This window comes from Arachis hypogaea, chromosome 18 (genome assembly GCF_003086295.3).
Source record: "Arachis hypogaea cultivar Tifrunner chromosome 18, arahy.Tifrunner.gnm2.J5K5, whole genome shotgun sequence".
Classification (NCBI taxonomy): Eukaryota; Viridiplantae; Streptophyta; class Magnoliopsida; order Fabales; family Fabaceae; genus Arachis; species Arachis hypogaea.
In genome coordinates, this window is record NC_092053.1 from 11,873,938 (window position 1) to 11,893,488 (window position 19,551).

At 33.1% G+C, this 19,551-nt stretch overlaps 1 protein-coding gene across 1 annotated transcript; it reads left to right on the plus strand.

Annotated features, from left to right (window-relative positions):
* Positions 1-8,671: 8,671 nt before the first annotated feature.
* Positions 8,672-12,582, plus strand: LOC112770775 (uncharacterized). The gene is made up of 2 exons (XM_025815177.3): positions 8,672-11,695; positions 11,846-12,582. Exons 1-2 carry the CDS (start codon positions 9,103-9,105, stop codon positions 12,235-12,237), a joined length of 2,985 nt encoding a protein of 994 aa, XP_025670962.1. The 5' UTR covers positions 8,672-9,102; the 3' UTR covers positions 12,238-12,582.
* Positions 12,583-19,551: the final 6,969 nt, after the last annotated feature.

Below are 19,551 nucleotides of genomic sequence, written 5' to 3' on the forward strand. Positions count from 1 at the left end.
GCCGTTGCGGGGATTGATTTAGATCAACAATGATTAAGTGGGTGAGAAGTCTAGATCAAGCATTTTCTTTATTTTTGTTTTCTATTTTAAATTGAAACCAAGGTGTTTGAGTTTTTGCCTCGCTAAGAAATTCTCATCTCTGATATGAGTAATTTCAATTTTCCTTGGTATTGTGTTTTCCAAAATTCAAATGGAGTTCAACTCATCTTATGATCAAACTAATTTTATGGGATATTACCCACCATCACCAATCTCTAATGGTGGCTGGGAATATCACCAAGAAAATATAAATTATGAGCACTCCAATTCATGGAGATTTGCTTCAGAGACACAAGATGAGCAAGAGAATCATATGGGATACCAACCACCACCACAAAATGATTCATATCATTATCCTCATGGTGGATGGAAGTATCACCAAGGAATGAAAGAGCATGAACATTTTCCAGAGCCACAAAGTGACTCATACTGTTATGGCACGTACACAAATGATGGCTGGGAAGGGAAATGCAATGATTCACATTCTAATTATTCAAGGACATTATCACTTGATTGTGCTGCCAGAGCATAACTGGAAGAGTGTTCATCACTTGATTATGCCTCAACACAAAGTTTCCTCCAAGATCCTTACAATTCCTACCAACCACAAAACTTATTCCACAATCCACAAGATTCATTTCATACCACTCAAAACAACTTCACCACAGCACCCACATATCTAGAAACTCATTCTCAGCCTTCATCCCTTGAGCTAGCATTTGAACAATACTTACAAACATCAATGGACTCTTGGAAAGAGCAGGAAATCCTCCTCAAGAAGATGGATGGGCATTTAGAGCAAATAAGGAGAAACTTAGAACCAACAAACAGTGAGGATGAAGACCAATTTGTGGATGAGGAAGTGGAAAAACAAGAACCAAAGGTCCCTGTGTCAAGTGAAATTGTACTGAAGGATGAGGAATATGAGCCAAGGATTTTAAATTCACAAGAACTAATTGAAGTGACAATAGAACACGAAGATTCCCTCCCAAAGGACTTGATGGAAAGTTGTGAAGAAGGAATGGAGGAGGACAATCAAGAGAAGTCACACTCAATTGAAGCAGAGAAGTGCATAGAGGAAGGGCTCATAGAACCACTAATTCAAGAGGCTCTGGATGAAGATAAAACTCCAACAATCACACAACCACCAAGACTTGGATTCAAGAAAGTGAAGGCAATTAACAAAAGCACCGAGAAGAGGATTGTGACCAAGCTACAAAGGACAATATTCATGAAGAAGAGAAGGTCAACTACAAGCGATCCTCCCCCTGATCCAGCAAGCAAGCTCAATCAAGCCATTAACAAAAGAAAGCTTGCTGAGGAGAGACAAAGACAGGGGGCAATAGCTGAATCTTCTCCTCCCTTGAGGTCATTCCTCTTAACAAACTAGAAGAAGAGGAAGAAAGTAAAGAACAACATGCCAACAGTAGGTAACGTTTCTCTTCTATGCTTTGTTTTCTTTTTTTACTTGTTTAAATTCAATAAAATGGCATATGGTTACATTCTAAGTTTGGTGTTGCCCTGCAACAAATTGTTTTCAATCCTTTTGGATGATTGCATCAAATCAAAATTGAAAGTGTCACACTAAAATTCTAAGTTTGGCGTGCCACTTATTTTCTATGCAATTTATTCAAGCAACACTACTTGTTTGCATAATCATAATGCCTCTGCAATTTTTCTCTTTTGGTTTAACATTTTAGTTTCCTCTTTGTTTTATTCATTTACTTGTTTTTAATGCTGTCTTTTATTAACTGTGTTTGTTAATACATCACTAAGAGAGCTTTATTCATGACAAGATTCTTGGCTTGGTGATTGTATTTAACATACAACAGTTTCATTTAGTCTTATTTCAAATAAAATGGACATAGGATTGCATTCTAAGTTTGGTGTTGCTATGCAACAAAAATTTGCTTCCAATCCTTACCGATACTTGCATTAATTCCAAGTGAAAGAGTCACACTAAATTTGGTGTGCCACTTATCTTTTATGCCATGTATCATGCACACCTTCTTATGTTTGCAATCCCAATGTCTCTGTCTCTTGTGCCTTGATTGTTATCCTCAATTTTGCTTGCTTAAAGCACATGTACCACTAACATTTCATTGTATAAGACACTCATGATTCATCTTAGCCCCATAGCCATTGTTCTAATTGTTGCTTGAGGATGAGCAAGCATTATGAGTATTGGTATGGGAAGAAGGAAGAATAGAAGGAAAAAGACAACAATAAAGAAGATGGACTACAAGGTTGTAAAGTTCCTTTTCCTCTCCTTTGTTTCCAGCACTTTATTTTGCATGATTGTCTTTATATTCTCTGTATGCATGTGTGTTATGAATAACCATAGCTTGAATATTGATTTATAACATGTTGCCATGATATTATGACTACCAACTTGAGTTTTGTGAATTCAAAGCAGTAAAGTATCATGATCATAAACAAACAAGGCATTAAAGAAGAACTTAGCATGTGCATACAAGTTTTGGAAAGCTAGTATGATTAATTGTTGCTCAATTGCATTGGATTTTAGTTAATTGAAGTTTTCATCTTGGACATTTTGTGAAATCTTTTGAAATCATGAAAACCTTGAAGAAGCAAATACAATTAAAGCAAGAAAAGAAAAAAGGAAAGAATGAGAAAGCTGAAGGCTCTGAGTACCAATGGCAATTTATTTGTTAAGTACTTGTGGTGTTTATGTATCAAGCAAAAAGCTTGAAAACAAAACACTTAGAAGTCAAGGCTAGGCTCAAGTGCAAATGCACTCCCTCAAAGCTCAAGGCTCTGAGCATCAATGATTAGAGAGTAAAGAAAAGAAACAAATGAGCTTAATGAAGTCCTCTAATTAAATGGTTGTGGTGCTTATGTATCAAGTGGTAATACTTGAAAACAAAGCGTTTAGAAGTCGTAGCTTTGTTATCAACTCATGGGGCAAAGCACCCAAAAGGAGAAGCCAATAAGAAAATCAAAAGCTTGTTTCAAGGAAGAAATATAAGAGAAAGATTTCATAAAATGAGCTAGATAGAAGCATCAATCATCTACATCTCTTTTGTGATTGTAGCATGCTTAGAAAACTAGCTAACCATGAACATTGAGTTGCTATTCTTCTTACCTTGGATTGTCAATCTTTATTGCATGATTCTTTTCTTGCTTGAGGACAAGTAAGGTTTAAGTTTGGTGTTGTGATGACATGTCACCATGTCATGTTTTTCTATGCTTTTTCATACAAGAAATTTATGATTTGTGCTTGAATATTGAATGCTTTTATGCTTAATTGGTATATTTCTTTGATCTTTTAATTTTATAAATCTTGTAGGAAATAAGAAGAAAAAGAAGCAAAGAAGCACAAAATAATCTAAAAAGGAGAAAAAAAGAGCTTTGGGACACACTTTGAAGTTGGAGCACACTTTGGAGGCTTAGGCCACGCTTTTAAAAGCGTGACCCATGACCAAATTAAAGGAGATTGGCAATCAGCATACAATGCTCCGCTCTTGCCAAGAGCAGAGCATTATCGTGATGCAAAAATAAGCTTGGAAACAAAATTTTCGCTAAGTTAAAATCTGGGCGCTCACAGCATGACCATGCCTCCTTCAAAGGGCTATAACTTGAGCTACAGATGTCTGATTGATGTGCTTCCTGTTGTGTTGGAAAGCTAACATTCAGATCTTTCTAACGATGTATGGTAATCTATATTTGGCATGAAATTGAGGCACGAATAAAATGCATCTTTATGGGCCAAAAACAAGCAAAAAAAAAATCGGCCAATGCTTCCACCAAGGTTCGAAGCTGGAGCCTCACTCCAAAGCAAAGTAGCGCTCTACATCATTATTGTGCTCCGCTCTCTTGGAGAGCATTGTCGTGCTTCACTAAGAAAAAAATGAGGAACAAAGCATGGAGAAATGCTCCCACTAAGTTTCGAACTTGGGACCTCACCCAAGCAAAAGGAGTGCTCCGCTCTTGCCAAGAGCAGAGCGCTACTTTCCTTATTCCTTGCACGAGTTTGACACGGCCCAGGAAAGCATGTCACGCACAATTTGGCACAGTCAAGGGGCTTGGTGCGCACAAGGCAACACAAGCAAGCCATGATGATAGGCTCTCCCCAAGAGCGGAGCGCTATCTTGATGCACCCAAGCTTGATACGCAACAAAGAGCCAAGGACATGAGCCACAATGCTACGCTCTCACCAGGAGCAGAGCACTCTACTGGGAGCAAACACCCATTGGCCAAAATTCAACCAAAATTCTATTTAAATTCAATTCAAAACCAATTGAACCAAGGCCAACCAAACCCATCTCTCTTCAAATCCAAAGCAAGCAAAGCCCACATCATCACTCAAAGGCACAAGAACAAGCTAGAATTAGGATTTTTATTTAATTTATTTTTTATTTCAATTTCATTTTATTTTGTAAAAAGCCTATATAAAGGCATCATTCTCATTTTCATGGAGGAGGCTAGCTCCATTAGGGAGCAATAGGAGTAGGATAGAATAGCTCTCTCTCTTTTAATTTTCCTTGTTGAATTTGAGAATTGAAGATCACATTGGAGTTTTCTTTTCCTTTCTGTTTCACTTTCCTTCCTTTGCAAATTTCCTTTCTGTTTTGATTGAGAGAGCAATTGAGCTCTTAGCTTCCTTTCTGTTTTTACTATTTCATTGAAATTGTTAATTTCTCTTTGAGATTTGAGAATTGATCTAAGTCTTCTTGCTGGTTTACTTTTCTACATTTCTATTTCTCTGCAAATTTACATTCTGCCAATTTACATTGAGTTTGCTGTGAGCTTGATTTACTTTCCTACATTTTCCTTTTCTGTCAATTGTTCTTAATTTTACTTCATTGCTCTCTTTAATTTCCAGCACCCATCCCTTTTACATTTGATGCAATTTACATTTCTTGTCATTTAAGATTCTTGCAATTTATATTTCTTGCTCTTTAAGCTTCTGTCCAATTTTACTTTCTGCAACTTTATAATTCTCGCAATTTACTTTCTGTTGATCAACTTCACACAATTCACTCAATGTTAGCTTGACTAAACTAATCACCCACTAAAGTTGCTTGATCCATCAATCCCTGTGGGATCGACCTCACTCTAAGTGAGTTTTACTACTTGATGTGACCCGATATACTTGCCGGTGAGTTTAGGTGATTGGAATTTGTTTTCCAAAAATATCCATCAGTTTGGTGACATTTTTTTTAGTTCTTCAGTTTCGTATGCAATTTCATAAATAAATATAATTGTTTGGAAACTTAAATAAACAACCCTATAATAGAAAAGATATTGAACAGGATCATGACAGAAAATACATATTATTTTTTTTATACTAAAGATAAGGAGATTCGAATCCGTAATTTTTTATATGAGTATAAGAAAACTATGCCATTTGAACTATAACTCATTGGCAAATACATGTTATTATTTTGTTATGTACAAAAAAAGAATTTACATTCTCATGACATTCATATTTAAAAAATTATAAAATGCATTATGTTATTTACATCTTGATTTTTGTGGTATCAAAATTATCTACTAAGGCCCAATTTGGATAAACAGTTTAAGTTTCTTTTGATAAAATAGCTTAAACAATAAATAATTATATTAAAAGTAGCTTATAAATAAGTTATTTTGTGTTTGAGTTTTTAGCTCTATGGAAGAAGGATTGTGTGTTCCTGTAATAATCTGAACACAAATCACTTACTGTTAACTCAGAAATTACCAGAAAGAGGAGGCCCGTGGAGAGACATGCCAAGTGCAAATAAAAGATCAACATGTAAGGTAAAAGATGATTGATGGCCTTGCTATGGAAGTAGGAGATGGTAGATCTACAAGATTTTGGGAGAATACATGGCTCCAATTGGGAAAGTTGAAAGACTCTTTTCCGAGACTCTTCTTGATTTTAAACTAAAAAGGATCAGTTATTGGAGAGTGTGGATTCTGAAATGGGATAGAGTGAGTTTGACACTTCCAATGGAGGAGGGAACTACGTCAATGGGAGACAATTACCTTGGACCAGATGCTTCAGGTCTTGCAATCTGTTAGATTGATAGAAGAAGTGCAAGATAGAGTGGTTTAGAAATTTGACAAGGAATGAGTTTATTCTACTAACTCATTTGTGCAGGTTTTGCAGGAAGAGACTTTGGATGAGAAGATTCTGAGATTCAGATTCACCAAGAAATTTTGGAAGGGTTTAGTTCCACCTCGAGTCGAGTTATTCACCTGGTTTGTATTGGTTGGCCGGGTCAATACGAAGGATCGACTAAGTAGATTGCGAATCTTACAACAGAATGATAATTTGTTCGTGTTGTGCAAGAAAGATGTTGAAAATATACAACACTTATTTGTTACTTGTGAGTACTCTTGGCAGGTGTGGTGTGTGTGGATCTCGGAGTTTGGTCAGGCGTGGGTTGTACCAGGTACTTTGAAAGAACATTTTGAGAATTGAAGATCAATGCCGACGAAAAAAGAGACACGCAAGTTCTTGCTAGTGGGGTTCTTCTCAACTGTTTGGAACATTTGGTTACGATGGAATGATGTCAGTTTTTACAGTAAGACAACAAAAATTGTAGATTGCGTGGCTCAAACTTTTCCTGTGCTGCAGAGTGGTGTGGTAAATAACTCATGTTGTGGATGGCTATATCGGAGATGACATAGGAGTTATCTTATCTTTTATTTTGTTATTTTGTCTTTTTTTGCTCCACTTAAGTGTTGAGCTCTTTCTTTAAAAAAAAAAAATAGTAGTATCATAAAAGTCCTTTTTTTTTTATTTTTCTATAAACTCCTAAATAATTTCTTAAAAAATTGTAATTTAATTTTAAAAATTGTACTAAATATTAATACTATTATTTTTCATAAATCATAAGCTCAAAAAAATTATTTTTAAAACTTTTCAAACGGAGCCTAAATGCATAAAAGAATGACTTTGACAAGTTTCTATCTTGATCCCTGCTTGAGAGGCCTTTGTTCATTTTAATTTTTGATTCCGTGGAAAGAATAGGCATAAGCTTCATGTTTTTATTGAATTTAAGTTGCACTTATGTTGAGTGTTGAAAATGCTTAAGTGATTTATACCTAATAAAAACAAGGACTAATCAATAATTAGTATATAATGTATATGTGAATGTGCATTGAACCTGTCGTTCTCTTATATGATTCTACAGTGATGTATGTTTGCTACATTTAATTTGTGATTTGCAACATGTTACATGCCAAGAAGATAGCGTCAATCTGAAAAGGCATAATCGTATGCAAAATTCTAAGCTGTACTTTTCAATATCATAGTGGCCTTTCTGGGCACCAAAGTCGAGTCAAAAAGAAAGAGTTGGAACTTGGAAATTTGTTTGTGATGCCTAATCATACATCAATAACAATCATTTGAAACTAAGAGTAATTTTGTCAATCCCATTATTCAATTTAATACTCATATATTCATTAATTATGTGCCTCCATTTAGTGCATCGCCAGTATTTGGAAAATTTCAACACTCTCCACTCTGGAAGAATTTGTCGTAAAGCATAAACATATTCATCATCATGAGCATCTTTATTTTGTGTGTGAAACGGATATAATTTAGGTACATTACTATTTATATTCATTTTGCAATTTATTCTAAAAAGAGACTCGCTAAATATCTTAACGATTCTTTTAAATAAATAAATTTTACATATATTTAAACGTTAAGAAACACAAAGGTTATATAGATCTGAAAATTAGTAGTCCTATGCATAGACACTAGACAGCATCACTTACACATATAGCTTCGAATTTTTTGATAAGATGTTTATTGATTTAGCAGTGCACCAACTCAACTGTTTAATCATATGACATGAAAACGTCTCAAAATTGAATACCTACTACGACAGGGTTTGGCATAATCACCTTTATCGCTTCAAGAACGTTTACTACACCAAATTAATTTTAGTAGTAATTTATTTTGTCTTTAACAGTAATAACAAATATATATTTGTTACAAAAAAGTAAATAAAAAAATCAATGATTATAAAATTATTATCACTAAAATTTACCACTAAAACTAATTCTTTTTAGTAATTTTATAATATTATATAAGTAACTCATCTTTATACAAGTTTTAATAATTCCTATTAAACTTTAATTCAAGCAATAATATTGTATACATAGCTATTTAAAAATGAAAAGAGTGGTATAAATATTTAGAAGAGCAATAGTGACTCGGTTAAAATTGAAGAAAATCTATCTTGATTAGTTACTTATACTTTAATTAATGGCTAAGTTGATAAATTAGGAGATAGGTAGTGCTATAATGGTAGGCCTCTATGAAGACTGAAGAGTCAAAAAAGTTGTTACCGTAATTGAATAGTGATTTTCTGGTTTAATTAGTGAGAGCAGATTTTCAAAAGCTAGTCTAACAATATTTTCAAAGCTGTCTGCATTGGTTAACGTTTTCAACTTCACATGCCTTTCCGAAGAAGTTCGAACCACTCTCCATTATTATTAACAACTACTCTTTTTATTGTTTTCCATTGTGGGTTGACCCAACAGATTAGACTAGACTCACACTCTGCATCATATCCATATATCTATGGCCTCAATCTTCTTTTCCCTCTAGTAATTCCTGTATTTACTACTATTTTTGATTGCATGCATGCATGCGGTTGAAAATGTGTTCAGTCAGATAGCAACATCATTGATTTTTTGGTACCAGAAGATAAAAAGACAAATTAAGGGGTATAATTGGAAAAGCAAATTTTGCGGAAAAACTTTATTTGAACATATCATATAGGTAGACTTGTATGAACCTCCAGCAACATCAATCTCAATCCATCTCTCTTTTTTTTCCGTTTTCAATTTTTAAGTTATAATAAGCATAGTATGCTCTTTCCGTATGTTTGTATAAAAATAGTTTGAAAAAATTATAATTAAAAATAGAAAAAAAAAAAAAAGACTAGAGAGATGTTACTATGTTAGTACAAAAATGTAGTAGCGTAGTGATAATTATAGCAGCATGATAGTGGTATGTCCCTCAGGTGGGTGATGAGAGCACTACTCGTAATTAAATCTCTCGTTTCCCTCTCTCTCTCTCTCTAAACTATAACCGCCATGCCTCTCTTATTCTTCTTCTTCTTCTTCTTTGTTACTCCCACTCTCTCACTCAACCAAGAAGGCCTGCTCCTTCTAGAAGCCAAGAACCAACTACTTCCATCATCCTCCTCCTCCCTCGCCGACTGGAACCCCCGCGACCCCACCCCATGCAACTGGACCTGCGTCACATGCAACCCCAATACCTCCCACGTCATCTCCCTCTCCCTCTCCTCTCTCTCCCTCTCCGGCCCTATTCCCTCGTCCCTCTGCCGCCTACCCTCCCTCTCTACTCTCTATCTCGACGACAACTTCCTCATCTCCCCCCTACCCTCCACTCTTTCCCTCTGCACCTCCCTCACCCACCTTAACCTCTCTGGAAACCTCTTCACCGGACCCATCCCTTCTTTTCTCTCCTCTCTCCCCTCCCTTCTCCACCTCGACCTCTCCTTCAACAACTTTTCCGCTTCTATTCCCCCTTCCTTCTCTCTCTTCCCCAACCTCCGATCCCTCAACCTCGTCGAAAACCTCCTCAACGGAACCATCCCTTCGTTTCTCACCAACCTCACCACCTTAACCTTCCTCCACTTGTCCTACAACCCTTTTCTTCCTGCTCCGTTACCGAGTGAGTTCGGCAACATGACCAACCTCCAGGACTTGTCTCTTTCCGGCTGCAACCTCCTCGGTCCAATTCCCGCTTCATTGGGGAAGCTATCCAACCTTCGAAACCTTGAACTAACCTATAACAGCCTCCAGGGTGCCATACCGGAGTCTCTCATCTCCGGCCTCACCAGCATCGTGTTTCTCGAGCTCTATGAAAACTCGCTCTCTGGTTCATTGCCACGTGGCGCTGTGTGGAACAACCTCACCCATTTGGAAGGCTTCGACGCCTCCGGGAACGACTTGACAGGGACGATTCCCTCCGAGTTGACTCGGTTGAAGAAACTCGGTTCTCTCAACTTGTTCAATAACAACCTCGAAGGCTCTCTGCCGGAGAGTATCGTCGAGGCCGAGAGCTTGTACGAGCTTAAACTGTTCAACAACTCGCTCAATGGGTCGTTGCCGAGTCAACTCGGGAGCAACTCGCCCCTGCAGACACTCGACCTCTCGTACAACAACTTCTCCGGCGAGATTCCGGCGGGATTGTGCCGCCGGGGAGCGATGCAGGAGATCATGCTAATTTACAACTCGTTCTCCGGCAGAATCCCCGAGAGTCTGGGGGATTGCAGGAGCTTGATGAGGGTTCGAATAAGGAACAATAACATTTCGGGAACTGTTCCCGATGCTATGTGGGGACTGCCACACCTTTTTCTTCTGGAGCTTGATGATAATTCCCTTACTGGGTCGATTTCTACTTCTATTTCTGGCGCAAGCAACATGTCAAGTTTGTCGCTTTCCTTCAACATGTTCTCAGGGTCTGTTCCCCAGGAAATTGGGAATTTGGACAACCTTGTTCAGTTTGTCGCCAGCCATAATAGGCTATCTGGTCGGATTCCGACGAGTGTTGTGAAATTGAGTCAGTTGGGGAAGCTTGTGATTAGTGATAATGAGCTTTCGGGTGAGATACCTTTGGGGATTAGTGCTTTGGAAAAGCTTAATGATCTTGATTTGTCCAATAATAAGCTTGATGGTAACATTCCAAGTGAATTAGGAACCTTGCCGGTGCTTAATTATCTTGATCTTTCAGGGAATCTTTTCTCCGGTAGGATCCCAATTGAGCTGCAGAATTTGAATCTTAATTTGCTGAATTTGTCGAATAATCAGCTTTCAGGGGAGATCCCTAAAGAATTCGACAATGAGAATTACAAGAAGAGTTTTCTTGGAAATCCAGGGCTGTGTAGTTCTTCTTCAGTCTCTGGGCTCTGTCAAAATTTAGGTGAGAAGAAGAAGAACAAGATAAAGTATGATTGGGTTTTCAGGTTCATATTTGTGCTTGCTGGAATTGTGTTTGTTGTTGGGGTAACATGGTTTTGGTTCAAATTTAGGAGCATTAAGAAGATAAAGAAGAAAGTGATGCCTAACATGTTAAAATGGAGATCTTTTCACAAACTTGGATTCAGTGAGTATGAGGTTGTGAAGTTGCTGAGTGAAGACAATGTCATAGGTAGTGGAGCATCCGGGAAAGTTTACAAGGTTGTCCTGAGCAATGGTGAAGCTGTGGCAGTGAAGAAATTATGGGGACCAAAAAACAGGACTACTGTTTCTGAAAAAGATGGTTTTTTTGAAGCTGAGGTGGAAACATTGGGAAAAATCAGGCACAAGAATATTGTGAGGCTATGGTGTTGTTGTAACAGTGGTGATAGCAAGCTCTTAGTTTATGAGTACATGCCTAATGGAAGCCTTGCTGATTTGCTTCACAGTAGCAAGAGAAGCTTGTTGGATTGGCCAATTAGGTACAGAATTGCCATTGATGCTGCTGAGGGGCTTTCTTATTTGCATCACTATTGTGTTCCTCCTATTGTTCATAGGGATGTCAAATCCCACAATATATTGCTTGATGAAGACTTTGGAGCAAAAGTTGCAGATTTTGGTGTGGCCAGAACTTTTAGCAGGGTTACCCAAGGTGCAGAATCTATGTCTGCAATTGCCGGATCTTATGGTTACATAGCACCAGGTAAAAAATTAACATCAAATTCACTTTTGTTTACCTTTGATTTTACTTTGATATAACAATAGATTCATATATGGAAGGTTAATCACTTACTAACTATGTATACACCTATCTTTGATTTTATTAAATTGCATTTTAATGTATGTGATGCAGAATATGCTTACACTCTAAGAGTGAATGAGAAGAGTGACATCTATAGTTTTGGAGTGGTAATTTTAGAATTGGTAAGTGGGAGAGCTCCACTTGATCCAGCATATGGTGACAAAGATTTGGTGAAATGGGTTTCTTCCACATTGGAGCAGAGTGGAGAGGATCAAGTGATTGATCCAACTATGGATGTTAAGTACAAGGGAGAAATCATCAAGGTACTAAACATAGGGCTCCTTTGCACAAACCCTCTTCCCATAAACCGGCCTTCAATGCGCAAGGTGGTGACAATGCTGCATGAAATATCTGCAATTCCCAGAACAACAAGTGGAAAATTGTCCCCTTATTATCAAGAAGAGGCATCTGATAATGAAAATCATCATGGAAACACGGTTTGATCCAGTTATCCATATATTTTAAGTATCATGTTTAGGGTGTATTTAGATTTAGGTAAAAAATTGTGTTTAGATACATCATCTAAAACATGATATTTAAAATTAGACAGAGTATTTGAAACATCTATTGTAAGAAATGGTAAGAGATAGCATAACTAGGTTCAATTTTCATCACTATCACGTTTTTACATATAAAAAAGTTACTACATGTAACAGCAACTGTAAGAAATATTAAGAGAGAGAAATGCCAATTTTAACTTTGCCATTTTTCTCAATTCTCATGAACTGGATATTGTATAATTGAAATTGCTATCATAGTTGGAACTAAAGTAATATTCTTGGATGAAATTTTTAATGGCAAGTGTTAGTCCCGGATTTGTTGTCCATATCTTCTTGCCTTGTGTGTTCATCTATGCATCTGTTGCCACTTGCCACTGATCATTTTAGGAATAGAATCTGATACCCTATATGGTTGACCTATATTCTGACAAATGTTTTGGTGAAACCAATTAGAATATGATTGTATTGTAAAAGTAATTTGAAGGTGTCACGCATCATTTTCATTGCCATAAGAATATGTCGTCACATAGTCTTATCCAGTGAGATGCATATTGCATGGGACTTGAGAATAATAAAGTGTTTTTGTTTGTCATGAATTGTGAACGAATATTCATATGGTTGATTAGATATCGTTTTAGATGAAATCATTTTATAATTGGAGTAAAGTTTTTAATATACATCATCCAAGTACGGGATCAAAATCTTCTTTAAAGCAAAAACAAATTCATGTCCCTTTCTGTATTGCATCATGCATATTTTATATTTTGTCATTGTCCCCTCAGTTTTTTAAGTTGTACTGATAGTTGTTCTAATTTTTGTTTCCAAATACATATTTTCCAAGCAATAAGCTAATATTTGGATGAGGAAACAAGGTAATGCGACATTATTGTGACGGATATGCATAATTTAAATGAGTAAATATTTTTTTCGGTTTCTGATTATTTATTTGAAAAATAAATGATTTTTTTATAATTTAAAATAAAATTTTTAATTAATCATTAATTATTTAAATAACTGGTTTAAGCAGCTCCTAACACATTAACAGGTTACTGTTTTTTTATAAGGACCTCTTAAACAAATTACTTTAATAATTAGAGACCAATTAAAAATTTTTAAATTATATAGAAATACTTTTTTTTTTCGGTGAACTATATAGAAATACTTTTTTATCCTTAGGACAAATGATCATGATTCATGAATCATAAAGGCCATTTACTCTAATTTTTGTTTTTGCTATGAGATTGTCATTTTGAAGGGCCAGGGACCCGTTTAGCTACTCAACGAAAGGAATAAATGCTGTGCTTAATCCTAGGATTTGGGTTCATTGCAGTTGGATATGGGCTAATTTTGTAGCCCAATATTTCGGTTGTCAAAGATTTCAATCATTTCTCCACAAGGCCCAAAAAGATGAAAAAAGGAATTTTAGGAGTATTAATATTTCACGTCCAAAGACAAAAGGAGTGTTAATATAATAATATTTCAGAGTTGTTGCAGCTTAATATGTTTGGTTTTGGGCAACACGTAAGCCCCTTTGCTAATAAAAACAATTGTGTTTTAAGAACATCAGATACCTGACCACAAAAAAAAAGAACACCAGATAAGGTTACTGCTAGTGATACTGATATGTATTTCAAATCTTCGTAATATAAAAGTTTAAATATTATTTAAAATTTATTAGTTTATATTTTTAGAATGTTCAATTTAATTTTATGTATTTTAATTTTATTTATTTAGTTACTAGATTATGCTTTGTGTTTGTGAGTTTAGGATTTTCTTTATTTTAACCTAATAAGATATTATAAATACCTCATAAACTATTGTAGTCGTAGTATTAAGTGATTAGAGGTGTCAAAACACTTTTTGGTTTCGTGATGAAACCATGGTATGAACAAGTGAGATTGAGTGAGTCCCTTTCTTGTTGCACGAAAAATTTGGTAAAAGGTTAGGGAGTCTCTTCGATTCAATTCTCAAACTATAGTGTAAACAAGTTAGGTTGAGGAGTTCATTTTTCGTTAGATCAAGAAATTGAATAAAAAGTAGAGTAATTCTCTTTGTATCTAATTTCAATCTATCCCTTTTATTTTTTATTTCCATTTTAATGTATCTTTATTATTCAATTTCAATTCATGTCATTATATTTATCTTTTTTTTTGTCTGTATTAGTTAGTAAAATATTTTAAATATTTTATTTTAATAAATACAAAATAAATAATTTAGATTTTTTGTATTTTTATTAAAAAAAATTTTAATTTATAATTTTAACATGTACATTTAAGACAAGATAATTATATCCTAAAAAAATATACTTTATAGTTTAACACTAAAAAATGTACTAGTACCTAATTAAGTTGTTGAAACCCTAAGATGCCATCAATCAATTATAAAACCTATTAATTTGAACCCTAGAAATTGTGTTTTTCAACTTCATTATTGTTATTAAACTCTATCGTATCCTTGTGCTATAAGTAGAGAATTTGTAAGCCATCCAATTTGTAAACAATACTTCATTATATGTAAAGGTTAAAATAACTTCTCGAATCAAACTTACTTGTATCTTTTCAATTGAATTAATTTAATCGACAATTTTTTGCTAGTTTTCTATTTATATACATTAAATTTTATGGAATCTGATTACTTGCAGAGGACGTCATTACATCAGGGAGATTATATTCTGCAGTAATTTCCTCTTTTTAATTACCAAAAGTATATGCTGGCGCTTCTGATCTACGAGAATTCCGTGGCCAAACAAAATGAATCTAAGTAGAAGTACGTAACTAACGTAAGTACTATGCTAAGGACTTAGTACTTAGAATATTTATGCACGAGACAAAAAAGAGAGCTTAAAACAATTGCAATGAAATTGATAATCATTGAAATCTCATTTCACTTGAAATTATTATACGAAACTAAGAAGGAAATTTTGAACACAACCGAAAAGGCATATGTCATGAAAGAGTAGTATATTATATTGTGAAGCTTTACTCTTTTACAAGCGAAGATAATGATGATTCTGTGATATATATAGGACCTTTCTAACAGTCTGGAAGTTAATGCTTTTATTTTATGCATGCATGATTCATGAATGACATTCTCTATTTTAAGTAAGAAACTAAAGAATAAAATTGAATGATCATAAACTTTATTTGGTAATACAGTAAAAAGTTTTATATATATTTTGTGCATAGGTCCCATATTTCAAGTGAGATACAGTGTAGTATGCAAGTCCTACTCAGAATATTTTATATAATTTTTTATTTTTATCCACATAATTACCTTCTAACTATTTGTTTCTTTTTTTCATATTTCAAGGAGAAGAGAATAGTCACAAAAAAAAATATTTTAAGGAGAACAAAAAAAATGTTATCAACGTATATGTTTCAATTATTTTCAACTGAACAATTAGGTGAGTAAATTATTAGTCAACTAAATTTTTAATTAAGCACCGAAAACCCTAAAAAATAGGTCAGTCTTATCTTTTTTTTTCCTCTTTTCTTTCATTTTTCTTCAACTCCTCTTTCTTCTTTTGCTGCTTTTTTTTTTTTGTTTTTCTCTAAGCTGTTGTTGTTCATCTTTATTGTGTTTTTTCATAATTTATTTGTTAGTTATAAGATTTTTTTGTATTTGGTTTAGGATATTTTAAAATTATGTATACAAAAATTAACTATTAAATCCATCACTTGCATAAATAAATAAATATATATTATCAAAGATAGAAAGACTTAAACTTGCAACCTCTTAGTTGAGTATAGAGAAATTATACCATTTGAAATATAACACATTGACAAATATAAAATATATATTAAAATTAGTTAAGTAATACAAATACATGTGACTTTTTTTTTTGTGTGCACATGATCTTTTTGTTTTAAAATATATTTTTATTATTTAAAAATAAAACCTAGTAACTTTTTGTAAAACCTAGTAACTTTTAAAACATTAATAATTTTGCCTCAAACTTAAATCCGAGTGTATCTTATAATTCGGGGGTGTGTTTGCCAATTACGTTAAAAGAGGAAAAACATGTTACAGCTTCTTGAAAGTTTCAATTTTTAGTTTGGCTAATTTTTCACTCTATAAACGCAGAAGTTATTTTGGTCACAAAACCAGTTTTTAGCCATTTACATTTAACATTTATTTTTCTTCTACCAACTTTATCCTTTATACATATTATTGTATTATTTATAGAATTCTTATTATTTCTTTTTATATGAGGTCTTTTTTTATTATTTATTATTTATATTTTTTATTAATTTTTTATTTGATATTATATATTTTTATAATGGTAATTTTTGTGTATTATATTTTTCAGTATTTTTTATAATATAATCTATTGATCCTATTAGGTAAAATAAATTAAACAAAAAATTAATCATAAATAATAATAGTAAAAATTTATAGCATACTAAAAAAGAGTACTAAGAGTACTAAAAATATACTCTAAGTATAAAAAAAATTAAACATCTATTAAAAAATAACATTATAATATAATGTCATGTTCTTTTTAGTAATTATCTATTTAAAAGTGATTTTAACTAATATTATCCAAACAATATTTATTTTATCAAAATTAATTTTAGTATAGAATTGCCAAACATAAATCATGTTGACACAAACTTATTTCTACTCAAAATCAATTTTATAAAATCACTTTCATTAAAAACTTCAGTTTAACAAATCACAATCCAAACACATACAAATTTACCCTCTCACCCAGTCCCATAATGCCTCTTGTATGAAATAAAATTTATGACTTATTAAATAAAATTATAAAGTACTAAAAAGATTATGTAAGTTTTAAATATAACTAAAGTTATCGAATTATAAATTCTAAGCAATCTTAAAAGGGTTTAAATTCATGGAATCCAATAATTTATCTCAAATATTTATTGGTGTATATTTACAGTAAATATAGTAATAAAGATTTGCTATTCATCTAAATTTTATTGCTATCTAAGTCCAATTAAGCATGCTCAATATCAACATAAATCATTCTCATTAAAAGAGCATGCACACGTGTCTGAAACTCCAAAAAATGTTATCTGTCTTTTTGCACTCTAATATGAAAAATCGTTTCATTGCCGTCGCTTCTTCTTTCCTGATACTACATCTTCTTCTTTTTCTTTTTTATTATCTTTCTCTTTCGAACAATACCAATATTTTGCTAACATTTTTATTGGTTCTGATTTTTTTTGTGCCATTATTAAATAATTTCGATTCATTTCTTAGTTTATCTGAGGTTCATTTAGATTCAGAAATTAATTCGATGTATTTTTTTAATGATTAAGTCTTTTTGTATGCTTGTTCAAATCTGAACTAATTGAGGTTCACTTGATGCTGCTGATAAGTATTGACTAAATTTTTTATTCCTTAAGTAATTTCGGTTCATTTCTTAGTTTAATTGAGGTTCATTTGGATCGAGAAGTGAATTCGATGTGTTTTTGTTGATGATTGAGTCTTTTTGACTGCTTATTCAAATCTGAACTAATTCGGTTCATTTATGTATTAATTAAGGTTCACTTGATGCAGTTGATAAGTATTGACCAAATTTTTTATTCCTTAAATAATTTCGGTTTATTTCTTAGTTTAATTGAGGTTCATTTGGATCTAGAAATGAATTTGATGTATTTTTGTTGATGATTGAGTCTTTTTGACTGCTTGTTCAAATAATCTGAACTAATTTCGCTTCATTTGTATGTTAATTGAAGTTCACTTGATGTTACTGATAAATATTGACCAAATTTTTTAGCAAAAAAGAATGAAATTATTCATTATCACTTTATTCAATTACATTAGATTATATTCCATTCTATTCAATTTGTCTTGAAAGTCATCCCAACTTTTGGAACAAATTGTTCATCGATAACACACTTGAACTGCAAATGAACCAAAATATTATTATAATAATACCATTGTATAATAACAAATGAACTAAAAATTGTACATTTTATAATCTCAGAAACTTCTGCATTATATTCGAATTCAAATTCATAAATAACACTGATTTTAACAAAGAAGAATGAAATTATTCATTATCACTTTATTCAATTGCATTAGATTCCATTCTATTCCATTCAGTTTGTTTTAAAAGTCATCTCAATCTTTGGGACAAATTGTTCATCGATAACACACCTGGACTGCAAATGAACCGAAATATTATTATAACAACACCATTGTGTAATAACAAATGAACCAAAAATTGTATATTTTATAAACTCAGAAACTCCTACATTCTATCCAAATCCAAATTCATAAACTGTTGGAATAAATAATTTTAATAACCCAGATCATCCATATTGAATCACAAAAAATATAACATAATGCGGAAGCGTACCTTTACTCATAAGAGTCAGAAATTGATGGAAGAATTTGAATCTTGTGGTTCTTTCGATCTTCCTCAACCAAAGCCTTCTGTATTCTTAGGCGGCTGAATTGTGACTCTTCTGATGGGAAAAGAGCGACAAAGGGGGCTTTGGTATATTGGGGACCGAAACCCTAAAGGCCTATTTATATTTGAGCATGGCACCCATTAAACCCTAAAGCCCAAATAAAATAGTATCTAAAGTCCAAAAGATAATATATCTAAAATCCAAAAGATAATTATCTAAAGAACAAAAGATAATATCCGGTTTTATTCTCATTTAATTCCAAATCAAAAGTAATAATGACTTATTCAATTAGCATTTATAATAATAAATGAGATTATCATTATATAAGTCATTTAATTTGAAATAGCATAATTTGTGATTATAATTAATATATGTATTGCCCACAAATAAATTAGAAAATTAAATAATTTCCTAACAATCTCCCACTTGAGCTATACATATATTCTTTCTTGACATAATCACATCTTATAAACTTTATGCGCGTATCTGAATGCTATTTCTCTCGTTACTTTAACAATATGGTCTGTCTCATACATTAGATATGGAACTACCACAGCTTTTATCACATTAATGTCGTGACTAAACCACGACAATCACCATCCTAATATACTTAACAACATATATCAAATTTGGATGAGTAATATAGAAATTACATGCCAAGTGATCTCATGCATGTGTATTTCCAGCTGGTACAACTTTAAAATTTTATTGAGATCAAACACAATACAAATATTACAAAATGAACATTTCACATGACATGAAATAAACCATCAACTTAATTCTGCAGAAAAATAACTCAATATCTGTCATAGGACATATAGCATAAAATAAACTCCCACTAGACCAAGGCATCACAAATATTGACTCCCAT

What these genes read in the sequence shown, in the direction of transcription:
- LOC112770775 (XM_025815177.3), top strand. Translation starts at nt 9,103, where the DNA reads ATGCCTCTCTTATTCTTCTTCTTCTTCTTCTTTGTTACTCCCACTCTC. An exon ending in TTATGGTTACATAGCACCAG is followed by an intron (nt 11,696 to 11,845) that starts GTAAAAAATTAA and finishes TATGTGATGCAG; the next exon opens with AATATGCTTACACTCTAAGA.